This window comes from Lytechinus variegatus, chromosome 2 (assembly GCF_018143015.1).
Source record: "Lytechinus variegatus isolate NC3 chromosome 2, Lvar_3.0, whole genome shotgun sequence".
In the NCBI taxonomy this organism is placed as follows: Eukaryota; Metazoa; Echinodermata; class Echinoidea; order Temnopleuroida; family Toxopneustidae; genus Lytechinus; species Lytechinus variegatus.
Genome location: NC_054741.1, coordinates 66,225,823 through 66,251,892, shown reverse-complemented (window position 1 = coordinate 66,251,892; position 26,070 = coordinate 66,225,823). Strand labels below are relative to the sequence as shown.

General features: G+C 36.1%; 1 protein-coding gene across 1 annotated transcript in view; it reads left to right on the top strand.

The window, feature by feature from the left end:
- Positions 1 to 24,618, top strand: part of LOC121408704 (snake venom 5'-nucleotidase-like) — a 54,568-nt gene extending 29,950 nt beyond the window's left edge. Inside the window, exons 6-16 of the mRNA XM_041600306.1 lie at positions 3,781 to 3,906; positions 7,134 to 7,256; positions 9,708 to 9,873; positions 12,163 to 12,258; positions 14,039 to 14,206; positions 14,628 to 14,800; positions 16,194 to 16,396; positions 16,702 to 16,937; positions 18,580 to 18,770; positions 19,418 to 19,570; positions 20,172 to 24,618. Of these exons, the coding sequence (XP_041456240.1) occupies positions 3,781 to 3,906; positions 7,134 to 7,256; positions 9,708 to 9,873; positions 12,163 to 12,258; positions 14,039 to 14,206; positions 14,628 to 14,800; positions 16,194 to 16,396; positions 16,702 to 16,937; positions 18,580 to 18,770; positions 19,418 to 19,570; positions 20,172 to 20,384 (1,848 nt within the window). The 3' untranslated portion in view covers positions 20,385 to 24,618. The remainder of the gene's footprint in view (positions 1 to 3,780; positions 3,907 to 7,133; positions 7,257 to 9,707; positions 9,874 to 12,162; positions 12,259 to 14,038; positions 14,207 to 14,627; positions 14,801 to 16,193; positions 16,397 to 16,701; positions 16,938 to 18,579; positions 18,771 to 19,417; positions 19,571 to 20,171) is intronic.
- The last annotated feature ends 1,452 nt before the right edge of the window (positions 24,619 to 26,070 follow it).

Below are 26,070 nucleotides of genomic sequence, written 5' to 3'. Positions count from 1 at the left end.
GGAGAAAAGACTTTGGACTTATATTATTATCTTTTAAACAATCGATCTGGAATAAAGACGTTGGACTTAACATTATTATTTTTTAAACAACCGGGTCTGGAATAAAGACTTTGTACTTATATTATTATTTTTTAAACAACCGGGTCTGGAATAAAGACTTTGGATTTATATTATAATTTTTGAAACAACAGGGTCTGGAATAAAGACTTTGGATTTATATTATAATTTTTTAAACAACAGGGTCTGGAAAAAGACTTTGGATTTATATTATATTTTTTTAAACAACCGGGTCTGGAGAAACGACTTTGGACTTATATTTTCATTTTTGAAACAATCGGGTCTGGAATAAAGACTTTAGGCTCATATGATTATTTCTTAAACAACCGGGTCTGGAATAAAGACTTTGTACTTATATTATTATTTTTGAAATAACCGGGTCTGGAATAAAGACTTTGGATTTATATTATAATTTTTGAAACAACAGGGTCTGGAAAAAAAACTTTGGATTTATATTATAATTTTTTAAACAACCGGGTCTGGAGAAAATACTTTGGACTTATATTATCATTTTTTAAACAATCGGCTATGGAATAAAGACTTTAGGCTCATATGATTATTTTTTAAACAACCGGGTCTGGAATAAAGACTTTGGATTTATATTATAATTTTTGAAACAACAGGGTCTGGAATAAAGACTTTGGATTTATATTATAATTTTTGAAACAACAGGGTCTGGAGAAAAGACTTTGGACTTATATTATTATCTTTTAAACAATCGATCTGGAATAAAGACGTTGGACTTACATTATTATTTTTTAAACAACCGGGTCTGGAATAAAGACTTTGTACTTATATTATTATTTTTTAAACAACCGGGTCTGGAATAAAGACTTTGGATTTATATTATAATTTTTGAAACAACAGGGTCTGGAATAAAGACTTTGGATTTATATTATAATTTTTTAAACAACAGGGTCTGGAAAAAGACTTTGGATTTATATTATATATTTTTAAACAAGCGGGTCTGGAGAAACGACTTTGGACTTATATTTTCATTTTTGAAACAATCGGGTCTGGAATAAAGACTTTAGGCTCATATGATTATTTCTTAAACAACCGGGTCTGGAATAAAGACTTTGTACTTATATTATTATTTTTGAAATAACCGGGTCTGGAATAAAGACTTTGGATTTATATTATAATTTTTGAAACAACAGGGTCTGGAAAAAAAACTTTGGATTTATATTATAATTTTTTAAACAACCGGGTCTGGAGAAAATACTTTGGACTTATATTATCATTTTTTAAACAATCGGCTATGGAATAAAGACTTTAGGCTCATATGATTATTTTTTAAACAACCGGGTCTGGAATAAAGACTTTGTACTTATATTATAATTTTTGAAACAACCGGGTCTGGAATAAAGACTTTGGATTTATATTATAATTTTTGAAACAACCGGGTCTGAAATAAAGACTTTGGATTTATATTATAATTTGTTAACTAACCGGGTCAGGAAAAGAAACTTTGCACTTTTGTGCTATATGAACGCATTACTATACGATTTTAGTTCAGAACGGATTTGCCAAAAATCCCTTCAAATTTATTACATTTGTGGGTAAAGTCATTATTACATTTGTGGGCGATCAAAAATTATTACATTTGTGGGTAAAGTGCATTATTACATTTGTGGGTGAAATTATTACATTTGTGGGTAAAGTGTTATTACATTTGTGGGCGTTATTACATTTGTGGGTAAAGTGTTATTACATTTGTGGGCGTTATTACATTTGTGGGCGTTATTACATTTGTGGGTGCAACACCCCCCCCCACCCAATCCTTCCAAGTTTTGAGGTGAAGTGTGCATGAAAATCGAATGTGAATTAACTGTAAGCCTGAGTCGAATCGATTTTAAAATCGGTGTTCGATCGATGTCATCGAACACCGGTGCAGATTTTGCAAAATCGGTGCATCGAAAAAAAAAAAAAAATACGTCGGCCGGCCGATTCGTTTGGTTTACACAATCAATCATCAAAATATCAGTAATGTCCAACTTTACTACTACTTACCTGATTTCTATTGCCCCCAAAATGAAACCGAATGAGTAATTATGATGCTATTCACCATTAATTTGAAGTTTATTTCCATCATAGTTCGAGTCTTACTCGTCTGCTCGTGCCGAGATAATTTATGCACGATGAATTCATGAATGGAAGTCATGGCCGGCCATCGATCGTGCATGCGCAGTACTGTTCTTTAATCAACCCAGAAAATGGCCGGAAATTGACGCGATCAACGTAAAATAAATCTTGCTTTCATGAACAATATTAAAATCATGACCATAGAACATTATTAAATCGTAATATTTAACAATAATTTGCATATGATAATCATTAATATGAATTTAGAGCTTGATGTGAAACGTTTGTATTTCGTTTCAATTTTCAATGGCGGACATCTCATGACGATCGACTTGACTTCTTGAGTCGAGCTAGTGCACTTGTCTAAAAAAAATAATCATCACGTCAGGATTGATTCTCGAACATTGTCTACATGCAAAAACTCTGTTCAAGTTCGTAATATCACCATATAATAACATTTTACATGACAAAACAGAGAAAATTGCGTTTGATATTTTTTCCCATCAATTTGAAGCTAGTTTGTGCCCAACTTTGGGCTCTGATTTCATGAATGGGAAAATATGTCATACGTCATCAAATACGCATGCGCATTGTGCTTATTTTCTCGGAGCTTGGAGGAGACGTCCAGAGATGGAATAACAATAGAAATAATCCCAGTATTATTTCTTCCATATGAACATAACATACTTTGCTGACATCGTCAATATTCTTAGTATGACCATAAAATCTTGTTAAATCGTAATAATTTAGATGAATTTAGGGCTCGATTCGAAACATTCGTATTTATTTTGATCGCATGCTCAATTGCGTCTAAAAAACTGGATTGTCATTATCAGGATTAATTCTCGAACATCGTCATAACTCATATTCCACAATCTTTCCTCACAATCGTTATATCAGCATTGAATAGCAATTCAAATGACCATCCAGAGAAAATTGCGTATTTATTCCCATAAATTTATTTGGAGCTCATTTTGGATCCAACTACACAATCTCAGGCAAGTTACAGCGCTCTCCGTTGATTGCACTTGTTTGCTGGCGCTGACGTCAAGCACGCCTGTCGTTTCGGGAGAGTGAGTGTACGGAGCTGCGGACGGGGCTGGTGAATGGACTGCGAATGCTAGTCGACCGAAAATCATTCGGATCGACTCTGCGTGATTCATGTCTTTATTATTGTTTCATTTTAAACTTATATGTTGTCATCTGCAAATATCATTGTTGAAGATATTTTGGGAAGAATTCTGCTTTGGTCCCGGCCTTTTTTGTGTGTTTTGTGATCATGGAAAATACAAACGAACTTTGCTCTGTCATCTGCTTGTGCAACGCTCACCCGGCCAACGCCAGCGCATACCGTCAGTGCGTAGTGCATATTATGCAAAGCGCATCGCATCGACGCAAAAACAAGACTAAATTTTCCCCGCCTTCAATATTCGATGCATCGATGTTCGATCGAATTAGAGCTGTCGAACACCGGTTTTCAAAATAATCGATATGACTCAGGCTCAGAATTAAGGGACCTATTCAGTGTTATGCTTTTATCAGGTTTTAAGAAGTCTGAATGTAAAGTCTAGTAATCAAAGGCAGCTTTATCAAGCAAAACAGATTTTCAAAATCCATCTTGCTTTCTCTCATACCTAGATTGGTCTGATTGGCCTTGTGGAGGAGGAGTGGCTTGTTACCTTGGCAACTGTAGATAGAGAAAATGTAACCTATCTCGATTATGTAGAGAGAGGACAGAAGCTTGCAACAGAACTGAAAGAACAGGTCAGGAAACGGTTTCAGATGGTCCTTTTATTAGACAGGTCAATATACGACCAAAAATACCCTTACCCGGAACAAATGCAACAAATGACTTTTCAACGTTTTTGGGGTAATATTTGACCTCAGGAATAACATACTAAAAATCTACCAAAATCTGCATCCGGGAAAGTGTTTTTTTCAAGGTGGCATCCAAGATGGCTGCCATTCACTAAGAATGGATACAACTGACTCATTATCCACCCTAGCTTTCTATTTCAATTCATATTGCATCGACTAGGGGGTAAACTAGTCTACAAATGTAGACCCACATCTGCAGTGTGTGTACCTCAGCTGATTCAACGAGTCTGCATAGCAGACTAGGTCTACTGAGGCTGCAGAAGTGGCTCGCTGCGCTCGCCGTTTCAGGCTGGTTTGCTTTGCAAACCAGTAGCAGATCCCTCCTCAAGAGCCATTCAGAATCTGCATAGCAGACTAGGAGTAAACCATTATTGATACAGGCTAGAGTGAATTATAAGCCCTCCAGTGTACCTGGCAAATCCAAGATGGCACCCAAAATGGCTGCCATAGGCTGAAATTCCGCAATTCATCCATGTGGCTTCAATTTGGTTTTTTTTTAGTCAATGGTTTTAAGGGTGACGTAGTACATTGGGACAAGTTACATGGACAGCCAGTGGTCTGGTGTATCAAAAATCCAAGATGGTGTCCAAAAATCCAAGATGGCTTTCAAAAGTGGAGTTTAAAATGGCTGTTAATAATTACGATGTTCAAACGGTGGGCTGTGAGAAGCGCTGGTCTAGACACCAAATTCATATCTCCCAGGTGGATATGATAGGAGCTATGTCCATTTTAAGTATCAACAGCCATTTAATACTCAATTTTTGGAAGCCATCTTGGATTTTTGACACACCAGACCACTGGCTGTCCTTGTAACTGTACCGATGTACTACTTCACCATTAAAACCATTGAATATAAAGCAATTAGAGCCACTTAAGTAATAGATGAATTGTGGATTTTGTTTAGCCTACGGCAGCCATTTTGGGTGCCATCTTGGATTTTTCTGGTACCCTTGAGTGCTAATATTCACTCTAACTTGTATCAATAAATCCGTTTACACACTGGATCATGGAATATGATCCAAAGTAGGATTCTAGGGTGGATAATGAGTGAGTTATATCCATTTTCAATGAATGGCAGCCATCTTGAAAATAACTACTTTCCCGTATGTGGATTTTGGTAGATTTATTGTATGTTATTCCTGAGGTCAAATACTGCCAGAAACAGTTGAAAAATCTTTTGCTGCAATATTCTGAGTCAAACCGTATATTGACCCATCTATATCTGAAAAGAGATATTCACACTTTTACATTCAGTTAGCCTTGGATCATTTCATTTTCCAGCTGTTTTGCTCATCACTGACAATTGATGATAATAATTCTTATAAAAGGAAGTCCACACCAGCATTAACTTGATGTGAGTGAAAGAGTAAAATCAAAAGAGCTTAGTGCTGAAAATTTCTGTTTTTTCCAGCTAAAATCATGGTAATAATAATTTTTCCTTTTGAATAGATTATTTTTACATAGATAACATTTACATAGAAAATTTTGACATATGTTCCTTCTTTATTTTTCTTGAAGTTGTAATTTGCAGGTAGTAGTAGTAGTAGTAGTAGTAGTAGTAGTAGTAGTAGTAGTAGTAGTAGTAGTAGTAGTAGTAGTAGTAGTAGTAGTAGTAGTAGTAGTAGTAGTAGTAGTAGTAGTAGTAGTAGTAGTAGTAGTAGTAGTAGTAGTAGTAATAGTTAGTAATAAACGTAGTAGTAGTAATAGAAGTAGTAGTAGTAATAGAAGTAGTAGTATTAGTAGTAGTAGTAGTAGTAGTAGTAGCAGCAGCAGCAGCAGCTTTATCATTTTTGTCTCGCCCACCAGACGTGACGGCAAGACTTAGGGATCCAAATGTCATCCATCCCTCTGTCGTCCGTCCATTAAAAACCTTATGACACATAACTCCGCAACCGTAAGTCACCTTTCAACCAAACTTGGATGGTAGATGGACTGGGGGGACCTGCATTTAATGCTGTATTCGGAGGTCACATGGTAAGGTCAAAGTTTATTTTCAGGTCAACATTAAAGTTAACATCCAAGACTCTCTTATGACACCTAACTTTGCAACCGTAAGTCACTTTTCAACCAAACTTGGATTGTAGTAGATGGACTTTGGGGACCTGCATGTTATGCTGCAGTCAGAGGTCACATGGTAAGGTCAAAGGTCATTTTCAGGTCAATGTTAAATGAAAGACTCTTATGACATCTATCTAACTCCACAACCTTAAGTCACTTTTCAACCAAACTCTGTTGGTAGATGGACATGGGGGACCTGCATGTAAGACTGCAGTCGGAGGTCACATGGTAAGTTCACAGGTCATTTTCAGGTCAATGTTAAAGTTTACATGCAAGAGTCTCTTATGACACCTAACTCCGTAACCCTATGTCACTTTTCAACCAAACTTGAATGGTAGATAGAATGGGTGGACCTGCATGTTATGCTGCAGTCAGAGGTCATATGGTGAGGTCAAAGGTCATTTTCAGGTCAACGCTAAAGTTTACATGCAAGACTCTCTTATGAAACCTAACTCGGCAAACGTAAGTCAATTTTCAACAAAACTTTGATGGTAGATATCCTTGGGGGAAATGCATTTTATGCTGCAGTCGAAGGTAGCATGGTAAGGTCAAAGGTCATTTTCAGGTCAATGTTAAAGTTTACATGCAAGACTCTCTAATGACACCTAACTCCGCAACCGTACATCGCTTTTTACTTCTGCAATCGTAAATAATTTTCAACCAAATTTGGATGGTAGATGTACTTGGGAAACATGCATATCATTGTTTTGGTCGGTCACATGGTATGGTCAAAGTTCATTTTGAGGTAAACATTAAAATTTACATGCAATTCCATCCCAGTCATTTCAATATTTAAGTTTTGATACTGTTCTGTTGCATGCCCTCGAAATCACAATATTTGTGGGTTAGTCACAAGTGGCGAGACACAAAATCGCTTATGCCTGGTTATCTTTGCATCATTATGATCATTATTAATATAGTAAAAGCAATAAAGGTTTGTTTTTTCTTGTGAGAATTCATCTTTTGATAATACAGAATTTGATGATGTTCCAACATGCAATATGATGTCTGTTTTAAGCCCTCTGACTGCTTTCCTTCCCGTTTTCCCCTACCAGGGTGCCGATTATGTGATTGCGCTAACACACATGCGATTACCCAATGACATCAGACTGGCATCAGAAACTTCAGCCATCGATCTCATTTTAGCTGGTCATGATCATGATTACAGCTTACAGAAGGTAGGACATACATGTACCTTACAAATATTAATCTATGATATGGTATGTATTGGCTGTTTACGTTTAGGGTTAATTTCTATTGTCTTACAACATACAAATGTCCCCACACCTAATAGATATAAAGGGAATGTCATAAGCCAAATACACTTGTTATTGTCATCCCTGAAAATATGTCACTGCAGGGTCTCCAACCCGAAATGGGGCATTGGAACCTGCTTTGGTTCATTCCAAAGTCTCATAGTTATGCATAACTTTATGAATGACTGTAAAAAATTTTTTTGTGTTTTGTTTTGTAGTCATTGAGCTTCCTATCAATGTTAGTTCCTTGCAGCGTCGGAATTACACAGGGGCGACGGGCTATTTTGCCCCCATGACAGCCCAAATCGCCCCTAAAAATTCTCAAAACACATATGCTGATGCACACTTGTCACAGTGCGCCAAAGTGACGCCTGTTGCCGTGGTTGTCTACGCTAGTTTATTCACGAGTCCACTGTTTTTAATTAGTGAGTCCACTCTTCAAACAGTGGAATAAAATAGCGTACTTAACCATGGCAACAGGCATCAATTTGGTGCACTGTGACAAAAGCGTGCATCAGCATTGCACATTTTTTGATATACGCAATAAATAAGCATAATTTACACAGGGACTCTGCATAAACCATGGGTTCAACCGCTAGTTTTAGAGTCCACCATTGTGAATTCAGGCCAATGTGACCATCCATCCCTAAACTAACAATAAATCGCCAGGGAAGGTTCATTGTATAAATAGCTAAAACAATTATTTGGTCTCCAAAAAGTAAAAATTCAAAAATTATTTACCTGAAAGAGTATCTCTTCTTCTTTATGAAAATTGAAACTGTAGACAATCAAATATAGGTATACAGGTTTAGGAGTTTTTTAACACCAGTTTTTTTCTGGACTACAATTAGAAGTTTAACTGAGATTGTACAATGTGCACATCTCATGTTCTCTGAGTTTCTTATTATTGGAACACCTAGACAAGTGTCTAAACTAAAATATAGATTGCATAACAGTTGGAAATACTGTAGTAAAGCAGACCATGGTTGCAAAAAACCTTGGTGTCTGGTTTGACTCGCAGCTAAACATGGAAACCCACATATCCAAAACATGCAAAACTGCCTTTTATCATCTCTACAACTTACGTCATATCCGAAAATATTTAAGCAGCACATGTATTAATACACTGGTCCATGCATTTGTAACAAGCAAGTTGGATTATTGTAATGGACTACTCTTTGGCTTACCAGATTCTCAGATAAACAAATTACAGCGTGTTCAAAATGCATGTGCCAGACTCATTTGTAATTCCCCCAAATTTTCCCATGTAAGGCCCCTACTCAACGATCTACATTGGCTTCCAGTACGTCAGCGAATCAAATTCAAAATAATGCTCCTAACATATAAGATACTACATGACATGGCCCCCACCTATCTCAGTGAACTCCTTAAATTAAAATCACCCACCCAGTCTTACAGGCTTCGTAGTTCCCATGACACAATGCTCCTCAGTCTCCCACCATGTAAAACAAAGATCACACTAGGTGACCGTGCCTTTATCAGTGCTGCACCCAAACTCTGGAAGTCTCCCTTCCTCAATAAGAAATGCATCCTCTGTCAACTTATTTAAAACCAAACTGAAATCCCACCTCTTTCAAGATAGTTTTTAAAAAAGAAGTCACTTTTTCATGTTTTTGGTTATGTATTTTGTAGAAATAATTACCGGTAATCTTTACTTATATTTCTTCGATTGATTTAGCGAACTTAATTTTACTTTTAGAATTTTTGCGTATCCTGCAATTGTTTTTCTGCTTATCTGTTATGTATTGTAATGGGCAGTTGAGTATATCCAAATAGAAATTGCGCAATATAAATTTACAATTATTAGTATTAGTATGTTTGAGTGAACTCCTAACTTCAAACATTGTTTTCTCCTTATTTTTTATGCTCTCACTGACTTTCTTCTACATTCAATCAAGCACTTGTATGTGTTATTATTGATCATTTCACAGAGTTATATATATCACTTTAAAGCTCAGGATGTGCTTTTTCAAGCTCAATGAATACTCCAAAAGTGATTTTGGGCAACTTATTGTTGGTTCTGGGGTGGTAGGTCACAAATGAAATGGACCAAAGTGGTATAGCCCAAATAAACATAGCCCATCTCGAATTTACTCCAATTAGTCAATAGACAGAAAATTTGTCGGCGGGACGATATCACAAAATATGTAGATTGACTCAAAATGGAAAGTCATGGAAAAATCATGAAGAGGGCTACATCCAATGGTGGATGAACTCTGCCTGGTGAAGTGAGGTCAATAGACCTGGTAATTAGACCAACTGAATTATTTGACAAGAGGGTTCATCTCAAGTAAACAAAGCTCATCTGGAAATTGGACTAAGTGATTTTAAACAAGCCATTTTGAACTCTAGGTGAATGGAACCTACATAGTAAAGAGTGGCTCAGACTTCAAGAGCTTGTCCATCATAACCTTGGAGTTCACACCTCATGACATCAACATCAACATCGAGAAGGTCGTCATTGACCAGGAGGTGGTAGAGGATGATGAGATGAAGGTGATCGTCGACCGGTACGGAGGTAATGTTACCTTTTAAAATGCCAATCAGTGGTTGATGATGAATGGTGATGGTGGTGGTGATGATGGTTATGATGATTGTTATGGTGATAAATGATGCTGATGGTGTGATGGTGATGATGCTGAAAATGAAGGTGGTGGTGGTAATGATGATGATGATAATGATTGTCATAGATACGTAGGTTAATGTATTTTATATGGTGATACACAAAAAAAATTCATTCAGAAATTGAAAAGTTACAAGTTAGATTGGATATTAATTCAAGTAGACAAATCGCCTAAACTTGTTCCAACATAAATCATGTAAAAATACAAAACAAATTCATAGATAATATACATAATTTGACAAAATTAATCCTGAAAATCAAAAATTATAGGAAAGCTTGGTTGTGTGCTTCTGAGGGTCTTCGCTCCATAGCAGAGTATCAAATTCATAGGAAAATTCTGTAGTGATGATTATAACTATCAAAATATTAAAAATAACGAACCAGTTCTTCTTATGTTCTTGGTTCTTGTAAACCATGAATCACATTCATTGTTCTGAGTCTCTGTATGTGGCTAGTAGACTATTTGTATCCGATGATTGAGTCCTTGTCCTATGGCTCCACATAGAGCACATCCAGTTTCCTTCTCACTTGTAGTCAGACTCCGTTCCCTTAGGGTACATTGGGTACATTTTATTTTGACGATGATGATGATTGTGATAAATAATATGTTGTGATAAGGATCATGTCAATGATGGTGATGATTATAATAATAATAGGCATTTATATACCGCCGTCAATCTAGAAATATTCTATTACCATGGCGCGTTGTTATTATTATCATTATAGTTACCTTGGGTTTAGCTCGAGCTGCCTTTCAGCACTCATGCATTCAAGGAATCAATCCTGCCAGGTACCCATTCACCTCACCTGGGTTGAGTGCAGCACAATGTGGATAAATTTCTTGCCGAAGGAAATTACGCCATGGCGGGGATTCGAACCCACGACCCTTTGTTTTAAAGTCAGAAGACTAATTAACTGGGCCATAAACAGAAACTGTTGTATTTAGAATCATTTTTGTCTCATCTGCATAGCAGAGTGAGACTATAGGCGCCGCTTTTCCGTCGGCAGCGGCGTCATCAAATCTTAACCTAAGGTTGAGTTTTTGAAATGACATCATAACTTAGAAAGTATATGGACCTAGTTCATGAAACTTGGCCATAAGGTTAATCAAGTATTACTAAACATCCTGGTAGAGTTTCATGTCACATGACCAAGGTCAAAGGTCATTTAGGGTCAATGAACTTAGACCATGTTGGGAGAATCAACATCAAAATCTTAACCTGTGGTTAAGTTTTTGAAATGTCATCATAACTTAGAAAATATATGGACCTAGTTCATTCAACTTGGACATAAGGTTTATCAAGTATCACCAAACATCCTGCATGAGTTTCACATCACATGACCAAGGTCAAAGGTCATTTAGGGTCAATGAACTTTGGCCAATTTGGGGGTATCTGTTGAATTACAATCAAAACTGTAAAAGTTTTTGGATCTGATTCATGAAACTTGGACATAATAGTAATCAAGTATCACTGAATATTCTGTGCAAGTTTCAAGTCACATGATCAAGGTCAAAGGTCATTTGAGGTCGATGAACTTTGGCCGAATTGGGGGTATTCGTTAAATTACCATCATAACTTTGAAAGTATGTTGGTCTAGTTCATAAAACGTGGAAATAAGAGTAACCAAGTATCACTGAACATCTTGTGCGAGTAGTTTTCAAAGTCAGCACTGCTGCTATGTTGAATCGCGTGATGCAGGTGAGACGGCCAGAGGCATTCCACTTGTTTAATTACAGAAGGGGGTAAAACAACACAAATGAAAAACACTATTTGTGTTTTACAATTTGAAAATAGAATATTTAAGAAAAGCAACTGTAACAGATTCTGCTAGACACATGGGCCCCTATTCTGAAGTCGGGTTTAACTTAAACTCAGGTTTAAAGTTGTGATTTAAGTATGGATAGCTGAGTGTTACATAAATCACTAACAGTACAGATATGAAATTTCAGGTCATTTGGCTCTCAAATTATTCATATTTGTCTAGGAAGTATAAATAGATGATTGTCTTCACCATCGATGAATCAGGAAAGAGCACAGTAAACATAAAGAAACATTACTTAATACAAATTTTGACACATTTGGCTTCCCATAATTTTAGCACAGATTTAGACCATGGTCTAAGTTAAACCTGACTTCAGAATATGGCCCATGGTAACTTTTGAAATATATTTCCATATTAAAGATGTAATGAAGAAGGAGATGGAAGGAAAACTGGGAACAATAGAGGTTGACTTGGATGCGAGGTTTGCTTCGATCAGGACCCAAGAGACTAATTTAGGTGAGAAGAATCATTGTAAGAACAAAAAAGAAGTTAAAAAAAGAACAGAAAATGAGAGAGAGAAAAAAGAGATAAGCATAAATAGATATGTTAAGAGAAAAGAAAATAGAAAAAAGGAATGACAAAAATTATGGTACCAAATATGTCTCTTTAAGTCTTTATTCTCCTGTGATATTTTATTAGTGACATATTTGCCTTGAGTGTGCTCACTCAAGTACGACTTCATAGACTTATTTCTGTTTTACTCAGAAGTTTGTCAGTTAGTGTAAGCAGCATTTGCTCATACTCTGTTCAAATTTCCTCAAATCCTGTATGTCAAAAAGTAATGCCATTTTCATTTCGATGGAACTTTATGTGTTATGTTCACAAAGAAGTTATGGAAACATTCTGATTTGGCAAAAAGGGTAACAAGGAGTTTTAAAGAAAGAAAAAGTTTTTATCGTTCCTTAATGGTCAAGTTCACCCTAATAAAACATTGATTTGAATCTATGGAGAAAAGTCAAAGAAGCATAATGCTTAAAATTTCATCAAAATCGAATGTAAAATAAAGTTATGACATTTTAAAGTTTCACTTATTTTTCACATAACAGTGATATCCACCACTCAGTGCAAATGAGACAGTTGATGATGTCCCTCACTTTTTCTTTTGTTTTTTTGTTGTTTGAATTTACAATATTTCATTTTTTACAGATTTGACAATAAGGACCAACTTGACCGAACCATGTAGTAGTAGTATTAAACAATGCTAATTCCACATGTTCAGGGAAGAAATAATCATTGTTTCACTTGACAATGAGAAGAATACAATATTTTATATTAGAAGATACAAAAATAGTGAGTGGATGTCCAGTCTTTGCATACCGACCAGGATGTGCACATAAATGTTTTGTTAAATTGAGTAAAAATTTAAAATGTCATTACTTTCTTCTTACATCCAATTTGATGAAATTTTCAGTGTTAGGCTTGTTTGATTTTTCCTTTTTATTCAAATAAATGTTTGTTGGGTGAACTTGTCCTTTAACCCTATCTGCAAATATTTTTGCATCGCGAAATTTGTTGACCACACCGCTCAGTGACTTTTTACTTTCAAGTCTTGTGCATCTTTTGAGACAAAATTGGCAATGCCCGGGTATGTGATTCCGAAATTACGCAACATTTTCAAGTACATGTAACACCAAAAATTGCTCAAAAACAGGATTTTGTGTACAAATTGTGGTGTTTTCAACCAAAAACCATAAATGTATAATTATTTTTAGTTTTACTGGTCTAAATGAATTTATTTCATACCTGTTTATGATCTGATCTCAAAAGAGTCCCTGACAAAGTTCATTGAAAAAACAATGAACAACAAAAGGTCCATAAAAACAAAGAAATACATAAGAAATTGCAAAATACATTATAATATATAAGAAATTGATCTGATATCACATTTTTTTATGTGCATTTTCTAAAAATGCCACAAAGAGTTTCTACATCAAAAGTTAGAACATTTAGAGCTTCATTTAGGTAGTTAGAGGAAAAAGTATGATTTTGCATACTAATTATGCATGAATTAGCATAATCAATTATTAGCGTTTTGCATGAAATACAGAATTTTGTAGATTGTATCCCAGACAACCTGCATGCCAATATTCAGCGTGATCAATGGCCAAGATCCCCGCCGAGATAAACATAATTGTGGGATTGTCCTTGTCATCATTGAATTCAGTCCTAAAATGAACAGTGATGATGATTTAACCGATGATATCATTACCATTGTATTTAATACCTTTTTCTGCAGGGAACCTGGTAACAGATATCATGCTGGCTGTGCTGGAAGCCGACGTAGCGCTTCTCAACTCTGGAACATTCCGATCAGACAGAATACATCCTGCTGGAGACTTCAAGAAGCGTGACCTCTTGACCCTTTTACCCCTCATCGATCCTCTGATGGTACTTGAGGTCACAGGTAGGTCATCCCAACTTTCGGTACCTAAATTTTTTTTCCCTTGAAAAAAAGATCAAAATTCCTTGAAGTTGGCAATTGAGCCTAACTTGCATTAGTGATCGCCTGGATTTAATGACTTCAAATCTATAAATATAGCACAATTGTTCCCTTGTAAAGTTTTCATCATTGAACATGTAAAGGACCTTGTCTTTAAATATTTTCAATCATTATGTAATGGGATTTTTCACATTTGACAAATGCTCACATGTGACATGACATCACGAAAAAAAATTTGACTAATTCATAATTTTCTTATGTTTAATGGATTTTGTTAGCATCCTGTTTCTTCAAGTTCAATTTTTTTAAATAAAAAATAAATTTATGCCAGATGAACGTCCCCTTTCAAGTATTTACCACATGTCCTCTTCCTTGTTCCAAGCAGGGTATGAGTTGTACGAAGCCCTTGAGAATGGTGTCAGTCAGTACCCCAAAAGAGAGGGCCGTTTCCCCCAGATCTCTGGTATGAGGTATGGCTTTTACCCCTCGGCTCCCCCTGGTCAGAGGGTTGACCCTCTTACCGTTGTCGTGGATGGTCAGTGTCTTCTTCCAGATAAGGTGAGGCCTCAACTTAGTTCTTTAACATTCTGTCACCAATTTGTACCAAATAAACAGAAGCCGCAGTCCATCTAGAATTTGACATCAAAGCTGCATAATCTTTTTTTTTTTAAATAAAAGCTAGAAAAATGCTGTCTGTCAAATGTTAGATGTGCCAATCTGACCAAGAAAATCTTAGTATTTTGGAAGCTAAAAATCAATATAGTGAGGAAATCGGTATTTTTGAAGAAATACCATACAACGACACATGAGCCTGAAACTTTTAAAGTCCATAATTGGCATGAAACCATCAGTTTTCTTCTCATTTTTCAGTACTAAACTCTGAAAATAAATACTACAGTGCGTATCAAAAAAAGTTTACACTTTGAAAAAGCTCTGGGAATTAAAAAATATACAACATGTGGGTATTTTTTTCACATATAACCTTGGGTTTGGGTCTCATCTATCCAATGAAAATAAAAATTTTGACAGAATGTTACACTTGAGTGTGCACTGTCCATTTTTGTAAAGCTTGCAGAAATCTGTTTGCGCAGAAATGCTTGTTTTCACGCAATGTCAAGGGGAAAGGGCGAAATCAAACTTACCCTGCGATACATTTTTCCTACATTTCCCTTGCACTTTTGGTCAATTAAGATAAAACAGATACATTCAGGCATTTTTAATTAAATTTGCCACCCAAATTGAAATTTCAACACTTAGTAAGCACAACTTTTACCCTTTTTGTGCCAGCTGGATCTGAGGACATAACTGAATCCGAACAAAAGTTTACATCAGACATCTCCAGCACTTTTTCACTAAGTTTTTATTATTTAAAGTGAGTTGACATTTTATTTTTCATTTAATACTTGTTTCTCCACACTTTTCCCAAGCTTGACAATGATTAACAAAATGAAAATCAAGCCTAATTCATTTTATGTAAATCACACCTCAGTGTAAATCAAATATCGTCTTAAATGGCCTTGGTGTGTGGGGCGAGGCGCAATGCACTCTTTGAAGGGTATTGGGCAAGGAAACAAGTTAAAAGAGGTGAAAGATATCTTCAAATCAATTTTACTTGCTAAATTCTACGTGTTCTTCATGATAAAGGTTTACTTTTATTCGCATAGCTATTTCAAAGTTCTGCGCAAATCATTTTTCACTAACTTTTCAAAAGTAAGTGGTGCTCACTCAAGCGGAAATATTTTTTGACAGTTATATCCTCATTTGCTTAAATGGATCTGTACCACTGTTAAAATGTGGAAAAATCTTCAGGATATTACAAATGTATAATTTTACAGGATTTTTTCAAAGTGTAAACTTTTTTGATACGCACTGTAGTTTGCAGCTCTACATTCTCCTAACTGCTAAAAAATTGTAAATGATGTATTGGATATATGTCACTCTTTTCCTTTAGAGATACCGTTTATGTACCAAGGAATACATTGCCAATGGTAAAGATGGCTACAAGGTCTTCTCAACTTGTCCTGTTCTGGTCAATGCGGAAGAAGGGCCTGTTCTAACAACAGTTGTCCAGAATCACTTCCACTCGGCCGGAATCGTCCAGGGTCTGAAGCCATGCAGGTCAGGACATAGGCAGAGTCTTGTCAGTCTAAGAAGGTTAGTGTTGGTCAGGGAACTTGGTCTGTGAGAATCTTCTCATTTGAGGTTTCGTGTGTGAGCAGCAGCATATTCCTCTTTGATTTTCTTTCCTCTTCAATTTTTTTTCCGTTGAACATCTTAAGAAATAGTCTTAAGAAAAAAAATCTTAAGAAAAAAGCGAAGAAATTATGATAATAACGCAGTAAGTCCCAACTTTAAAAGTGTTTGATATTACTTGAACCCATGATCTCCTGGATATGAAATGGTTGTTCTCTTACTGAGCCACCATGACTGGTTATGCTGAATTATCTATTTATTACCAGTAAACCAAGCCTTGTGAAGTCAGCCAGCTTGGTGGAGGTGGAGCAGGCTAGATCTCATATCGCCCCCAGACTTGAGGAGAGGATCACCATGATGGATGAGGTTGGAGACTGGAAGGATATCTTAGTAGGTCATAGAAAACTCTTCCTCAATGGTACCAATGAAGAGGTCCTGGAGGAGTGGCAGAGAATTTGTCGACTTGAAGAAGGGAACAACAATGCAGAAGTCACATACAATGGTATGCAGTTATCATTTCAATTTCATTTCATTTTGCACTTTTATGTGACATAGACCATAGATAATGACAACGTTCATGAAAGCTGTTCACTTGAGGGATCAGCCAAATGCAGAGCACCCTCTTGATCTGATCAACAACTTTATTGTGCTTAACTGTGGGCACTGACCACAGTTGATAACAGATGTTTTCTGATCCACAACTTTATTATGCTAAACTGTTGGCACTGACCACAGTTGATAACAGATGTTTTCTAATCCACAACTTTATTATGCTAAACTGTTGGCACTGACCAGTCGACAACAGATGTTTTCTAATCCACAACTTTATTATGCTAAACTGTTGGCACTGACCACAGTTGATAACAGATGTTTTCTAATCCAGAACTTTATTATGCTAAACTGTTGGCACTGACCACAGTTGATAACAGATGTTTTCTAATCCACAACTTTACTATGCTAAACTGTTGGCACTGATCATGGTAAGGGCTCTGTTTCACAAAGACTTTGTTGTAACTTCCAATGAATCTTTGATTGTGATTGGTTGCTGAGCCCTGTTGCCATGGTAATTAAAATGACAATTTCAATAGTCTTTGTGAAACATGACTAAGATCAGAAAAATGAAATCCAGGGGGTTTTACCTTGCCTCCTTTTGCACCTGTTGATGTACCGTAAGTAACCGACTATAAACCGCACTCATGTCTTTCCTGGCATAGAAGAGGAAGAAACATTCACATTTCCCCCATCACAACCTTACTATCACTTTCAGACTTTGTCTAGCATTCGATGTCTTAGCATCAATTTCGGATACAGGATTACAGGAAAGTTTAATAAACAAAGAAATTGGCAATTTTTTTCAGTTGTTTTTTACAGCTTCGTACCGTCTCTTGTGTGTGGTGGTATCTTTTGAAAAGCAAATAGGAAAAAAAAGCTGGAGCGCACAGGCAGTAATTTCATAACAGGACTTCAGGGGGGGGGAATAAAATGAATAGCGCCAGCTTAAGTCGCACTAAAACCACAACGCAAGCTCTCACTCTCGCTCAGCTGGGACAAAATATCACTGAGTATGCTTGCCATGGAACTTCGCTGCTTTGAATCAATGACTTAAGAATAAATTCAAAATTAGTCTCATGAAGATAGGTGCATTTATTAATCAAACTTTTATGGACAATTCTTGATTAAGATTGTAATAATTGCTTCCCATTACCTATGGCTCATACCCCTCTAAACGACATTGCCCTAGGCAGCTATGCCCGGCCACCCAATGTGTTGTGAACTGGCAGACAGGCCTACTATGGTACATGTTTGGAAGGGGTTACGATGGGCTGCTAATTATTATTTTCTTTCTCTAGCCTTGTCATCATGACAGACATCAAATACCATGTTAACTATATAAAATAAACCAAAACCGATTTTCCTGTGAATAACCTTCGTTCAGGGAGATATGGACTTGTTTTGTTTTTTTTTTTGGGGGGGGGGGTTTTAGGCTGAGTCTAGCTCAGACCTATCACCGTGGATAAACCACAATCATGACTTTTGGTTCTACCCCTCTGAGAAAAATGGTGTGGTTAATAGACCGTTACTTACGGTATATTTCATTCATGATTTGCTGAATGAACCTATTCCATGGTTTCCCCCTTTTTCAGTCATCTCCCATACCACAGATCATCCCTCCTTGTACCCTCGAGTTATAATCACTGAAGCATCTGCTGACGATGTGGACGAGGAGACCAACAGCAAGGGAAGTGCGGCTTCCGCTTCGATGCTCTCATTCAGTGCCGAGGAGGAGGGTATTGAAACACTGCACAGTGCTATCAGGATGGATGATATCGATACAGTGAGTCAAAATAGTTGGATGGACCCAGCATTACATAAACAAGAGGGTGTAGAAAGTTTGCCAATCCCTAATCGTACATAGCAAGGATTCAGAACTTTATCAAGATAACAAATATTACTAAATGCTAATTTGTACATGTATTCCACAGGGGTTAGTATTTCCCTAAAACGGGTTGCTATATGCACTTGCCTTTCTTATTGGTTAGGATTGTCTTCCAAGAAGGCCCTAAACATTTTTGTTGCTCAGAATTCACTCCCATATCCCATTCCCCCTCCCCCTATTTTCACCTTAAAAAATATGAAGTCCTTATGTCATTATCAAATCATCCATTTCTGTTATATTAAATGTGGGCAAAACAATTCCTTTCATTCACGTTTGTTTGCCCGATCTGTTCTTTAATCAACTGAATATGCACTCTAAAACATTTTTTTGTATTCAAACATAGTATACATTTACATTCTCTAAATATTTCTGTAACCAATTGCATGATTCCTTCATTTTGGGTGTCCTTTCTGTCAAAATGATGCACAAAATTCAATCTGATGGTTTAGCAGCATGCCCCTTTGTAACCCTAATATGAGGAATGTCTTCTTTCCTTTTTAATATTTTTGTTCTTTTAATTCTGCTTTGAATTCTCTTCAAACAAGGTAACAAGACTATTGAAGACTCAAGGTAGGGACTTTCCAGACCAAGATGGTTCTCTTCTTCACCTAGCTGTCCAGCATGATTCAGTCCAAACCGTCCAATATTTGCTCCACAGTATGAACGTCGATCCAAACGTACAGCTTGACGCAAGCAAGGTAAGGAAAAGGAATCACATTTGTAATTAGTAGCACTAGTAATCCAGGTTTTTGACCCTTTGAATACTGTATTCTGTGATTCCCATATGCTTTGTACAGGATCACCCAGTTCCAGTAGGCAGTGTGTTAACCTGTTAACTACTGAATGACATAATTCCCATATTCTTTGTGCAGGGAGCACCCAGTTCCGTTCGGTGATGTATTTATCATATTTAGTCCCTAATTGCCCCTGACCCCCTTTATGTCTATTTCTATTTCAAATTGTAATCCTGTCATATTTTTCATGGCTTGAGTAGTTCTTGAAGTGAAGTAAAAATGGAGAAAAAATTGGGATCAGACAACTCCCCCCAAAAAGTTGAATATTTTACAAAACTGCTGATTTATGTAAACATGGTATCCAATAATCTGTGTTTACTCAGTAAATTTGAAACCTGTAGAGTGACCACAGAAGGGAAATACAAAATGTGGTCTTAATAGACAGGCTCTGTTACATGTAAAGTGCTTTCATGAGAATCCATTCCCTGGTCACTGTAGGCAGGTGACTGCTATAGACAGGTGGCCACAACTTTGACTCTATATCTCTTAACTCCATATTCTGCAGAGAAATGCCCTGATGGAAGCTGTTTGCAGAGGCAATGCTGCCATTGTCCAGTTGCTTCTGGGTGCAGGAGCAGATCCAACCAAAGAAGATGCGAGCAGACGCTCAGCTTTGGACCTGGCCAGGGAGATGGATGCTGAAGACGTGAATAAGTTGATCAAAGAGTTTAAGGAGTCTCGTGAAAGACTTTATGGAGACGATCAAGCACGCATCTGAGCAAAAAAGATACTGTGAAACCTGCACACAAGGGAAACTTGCAGTCAAAGCTGGCTCATCAAACTACTGAATAATTTTGTGCTGTTTCTTTCTGTTCTAGAATCCAAAAGGCCCTTTGAATGGGCATATTTACTGGTGGCTATTGGTAATTTTCAATCACTTAGTCACATAGAAAATATTAAGTTTGTCATGTCTTGTCAAAAGGTTAACATTATCAAGAAGGTAGGTGATGGATGTGCTTTGATCGAGGAATTCTAGAAGTCAAATGCTTTGGGTTTTTTGTTGTTTTTGGTATCTTTTACTGAAAGCAGATGTACAAGGAATTAATTCATTAATGTATTGATGAAAATAAATCAATCTATTAACAAAATTAAGGGGGTGCGACGGAAATGCAGTGCTTCCCAGAAAAAAAGGAAACCGTAATTCAGTGTAATTTTTTGACGTCATAATCATAAATTTGCTCCATGAGATGTACAATGGCGAGTTATGCTTCCCTCATTTATAGCCCATCTCAACGTTTATAATGCATGCATGACTGAATTAGAACAATGGAAAGTGGTGCTAGTAAATTTCCATTTGCACAAGCAAATTATGATTTTAAATGAGTTTTTCTGGCTTTTACTGCTTTCTATTCTGGAAACAAAGATCATTACTTAAAATGTTGATTTTTCATCTTTCATATGAGACCTTGTGCGTAAAATACAATTGACATATGGTCGATAAAAAGTTGCATTAAAACATACTTGTATTCTAGCTAGTGAAAAACATAGGAAAACAAGCATTTCCATCAATGCGGCAAACAATGGGCTACTGGTGAATGGGCAATGAGTGTGATTTTGTGGTTGGCTTATAAAACATTCTTTCTGTCAAACTTGTAAATATTGCTTGAAATGATAAATGAGGCAGGGCAACAGAATGTTGGATGGGGTAGGGGTGACCCATTTACAGAAAAACAAACTTCTGAGTAGAAAATGGCTTCTCGTCTACACATGGAAAAAGCGATGTACCCCTTTTCTGCTTTGCCCTGCCCCCTCAGACATGTTCCACCTCCCCTGTGAAATGTAGCGACAAATGAAAAGACAGAGGGAAGTTTGAGATAAAAATTATTAACACTGTAACATTGAATTTCCATAGCCTTGACTCAAGTCCGCAGCAATAAACGGATTTTTCTCCCTGGCCTGAACAACATTCACCGTTGGCATGGTTTACCTATTGTCTGCTGCTTTGTAGGAAAAACAAAATGCTTGTTTTCAACAATTCATCGAATCGGTAGAAAGAAAGCATGTTTTCATGCAACTTTTTCTCGACCATGTGTCAATCATATTTATGCATAAGATCTCATCTGGAAGAGGAAAAGATAGGTATTTAAGTAATGAAATTTGTTTTCCGAATAGAAAGCTGTAAAGGCCAGAAAAACTTGCTCAAGATCGTTATTTGCTCGCGCGAATGAAAATTTGGTAGCACCACTTTCCATTATTCTAACTCAGTCATGCATGCATTATGAACGTTGAGATGGGTTTCAATTGAAAAAGGATAAGTGCATCTTTCCATTCATGTACATTTCATTAAGCAAATTTATGATCATGATAGGAAAAAATGTTTTGCTTTTTTCTGGGATGCATTGTACTTTCGGGTAAAACCCAGGTTCAACTGCCAACAAAGCAAAAATTTTAGATCAATCTTTAATATATTGCTGATTCCATCTTTCTCATTCAACATTCATGAAAAGGATAGTTTACAAACAAATTTATTTCTATACTCAATATATTTTTTGCCTGTCTTGTTAGATAACAAAATTGATCTGTGAACAATTTTTTTTTGAGGGGGGGGAATTTTTCTATTTGGGAAAGCAAATTATTGAATCGACAACAAGCACTTCCTAAAAGTGAACATACGTACTGAAGAATGAAATGGTGATTGTTTTGAATGAAGACTTTTAATGTTATAACATATATATAATTCAAATGAAAAATAGTGTTGCATAGCAGTTCCAGGTTTTTCAATTGCATATTTAGATAATGTGTTTGATTCATGTTTTATTGTGTATTATGTGCAATATGCATTTTGTGTTAAAACATCAATTTTTTATATATTAGTTTTAATATATATGGTACAACTTTTAGTATTCTTTTTTAACATTCCATCTGCTCTAAAGCAAAATAGGTTCCTTTGAAGAAGTAAGTTTATTCTCTTTACAGAAATTTAAATCAGAGCCTTTTACAATTTGTTGCCAATCAGTGAATATTTGCTGTACAGAAAATGCATTCTGTTGACCTGTTTTATAAAACATATAATGCACAGGATAAAGTTAGCGATGCAAGTGGCCATCTCGGGTGTCCATAAATTTGTGCAAAAGCACTTGGCAAACTTTGTGCTCCCTGTAAATACCCTCAATTAGGCTGCATCGCCACTAACATGCCAACACCTGTGCATTATTTGTAGCATTCTTCAGAATGCATCAGGGTGTATTGGTTTCATTCATATCTAAACTCGTATTTATTCTGGTGCTATATGTTCTTCACCCTGATTTTCTTTAGATGGGCATTTATTACCTCTCAGGTTTCATTGTTTATTTTACCGGGTGAGTATCTCATGTAGTAAAACATGTATGTATCACCTTGCTTTCTATGCATGTACAGTAGTTCTGCTTTTCCTCTATCATCCACATTTTAGCTACTGTACTATTTTGATCACGTTGATCAAAATACCATTCAGAATTTCTCTTTAACACTGAACAACCCAGGTGCAGTGAAATGTGTATTGAAGCATGACTTTTATCATTATCAAGATTCCATAATTATGAAGCTCTCCATTGTATGAGCTGTGATGATGAAAGCTTCTCTGTTGAGTTTTGGTACATCCTCTAAAGTTTCTGTCACTCTTCTAGTTCTTTACGCAATTACATGTATATCAAAGCATATGTGTATGTCTGAAAGCTGTTATTTGATATTAATAAAATGAAGACAAGCTTGTGTGAATAGATGTTTATTTGACCAGAATATTTATTTTTAATTATGGCCGATATAACACCACATTTCAAGTACTGAATGGGCTGAACAATTCATATATGATCTTATATTTATACTGGATTTGAATTTTAGTGCTGTTTTCATATTTTTGTTCATTTGCAGAAAAAAAGTAAAGGAAATTGAAAAATTTGAATTGATAAGATTCAATAAACAGGCAATAGAGATAGAGAGAGGAATGGAAAGGAAGGAGCTGCAAGATTACATGAATTTATGTTCTTTATTGTTGTTTGGCTGAAATTTCCTATGCATTGTTTTGCCAACTGTTTCTATGCATCTTAATACTGTATATTGATACTGTTATGAAATGTACTATTTCAAACCTTGAATTTGTTGTATTGTATCTGATTCCATCCAATCATTCAAATATATTTGATATATTCATTTTCATTTATACTGTATGTATATTTCATAGATAAAATACAAAAATTCAAGATATATTTTGATCTTGGATAAATATATGAAAAATTATATTTGTATAGGATGTGACATGTTTAATGTGACCTGATAGAGAGGGGTTTTCAGAGTTTCTTGTGGGAAGAACATACATTCATGCATTTTAGCATTTATATCTAGCATGTTTTCATATTGTCATACCCAAAGCTCCAAGTGCTTACAATATACATTGGTGTAAGAGTTTAGCCTTAAGCTGGTTTCAGCATTTTTTTTTATTTTTTGCTTAATTTAAGCTTATGTATCCTTCTATACAAAAAGGTATGGGAGCTATTTAAATTTCAGCTTTTTCAGTTCATTTCATTACATGTGTGATCACTCACACCTCTGTTGGATTTTAGTTGTTTTATTTATCTATAATTGTACTTCAGATTCATGTGAAGCTAAATGTACAATTTTCCTCCTAGAATTATGGTTGAATTCATGCAAATTTTTCTTTGAAAAATTATCTTATAAAATGGTCATTGAGAACACAAATGGTTTAAAAATTGTACATTTTAAAAGTTGATTCTACTCTCATGATTGCTTGATTCACTTTAATAATGCCAGTCATACCAGTGAGACAGACTCCAAATGGTTTCCATGACATTTGCTCCGGCGACAATTGCTCCACTATAGATTCCACACATTAATGGAATTACCAATTTTAACATTGGATATAACACTACATTTATACCCTATCCTAACATAAAACCATATTGCAACGATAAACTTAACCCGATATCTTAGAAAAAATAAAATTGTAACAAAATAAATCAGACACCAAAAAAGATCTGTTTCCATTATGTTAGAATCATGCTTGATGAAGTCAAATCCGACGCGGTCAATTTTTGTACATGTACTATTCATGAAAGCAAAGGTTAAATTATGCAAATATGAACCAGATTCATGTTTGTAATTGTGGGCTGAAAAATTTCATTGACACAACATACATGTATATGTATGAGAATAATAGATTTATCTCAATCTGAATTATGATGTAAAAGAGCGTCAATTACAAAGTCTGAAATAGGTCACGGGGGGGGCAATTCATCAACATTTTTTTTGTCTGACAAGTTGTCTGATCTGATTTCGATTGGCTGAGGAGAAACTGTAACTATGACAACTAACAGATATATATTAAAGCGGCCTACCATTGACAAATCATGGGGAAATCAAGGCCTGTCTCAGAACAGAGAAGGGATTCAAGTCTTCCACTCTGCTTACTTTCACTGTAAGGATAGTCTCTTCCAAGTGCCATGATTTATTGCCGTTTCAAATTTCGCTCGATGAGAAAACAGCTTATGATATGGAAGAGCAACTACAAGGCCTCCTTCCAGACTGCCTGGGGGTGTTATATAATAGACGTCGGCATGTCTGAGTGGTGTATTAGGAGAGCGATAGGTAGTAGACTAACCAACCAGAAGTAAACTTCATGTCTTCACTTTGAAACATGTAACTTCAAAGAGAATGTTTGTTTTGGTTTTTCAATCAAGAGACCTGCTAATAGTCTGCGACAGCCCGAAGTAAATACTGATCACGAGTTCGGTCAAATTTGTGCTGTCCGAACTTTTATTGCATTAGTCCGACAAGCTCTCTTGACGGAGGGGTTATATTATGCAAGTCAATTGGCCTTTTGCAAATTTTGTACTGATTCAATTTCCCCATGATTTGTCAATGGTAGGCCCCTTTAAGAGTTTGTTAGATAAAACATCTGACCACTTATTTCATGAAACGCTCCCCAGGGTAATGTGTCATGTAACTGTTTTTCACCACTGGTGACCCTTTCTTTGGTCCTAAATCAGATTCTTTATCATTTTGAACCCAAGCATCTACAGTAGAAATATGATCTTTGTAGGTTAAGACTCAAATCTTCAACAAGTTTCTCCATGGAAAATTTTTTTTTTTTTCAATCTTTGAATAGGGACATGCTTTTTCATTACATTAAAACAGGTGAAAATTTGGGGGATCTAATTTAGCACAAGAAAGGCTCATCAATTGTGTGTAAATCTGTTTTAACCCTGAAAAGACTTGGGGGGCTGATTCAGCCCCCACCCCCTCGACATTTTTTGCGATAAATCTGTAACGCAAAAAGCTAGCTCTGGCCTTTCCAGGACTTTTTCCTTTAAAGTCTTTCGCAACTTTTGCGACCAAATATGCGACGCCCGGGTACATGGTTCCGAAATTACGCAACATTTGGTAAGTGCATGTTGACCCAAAATTGCTCA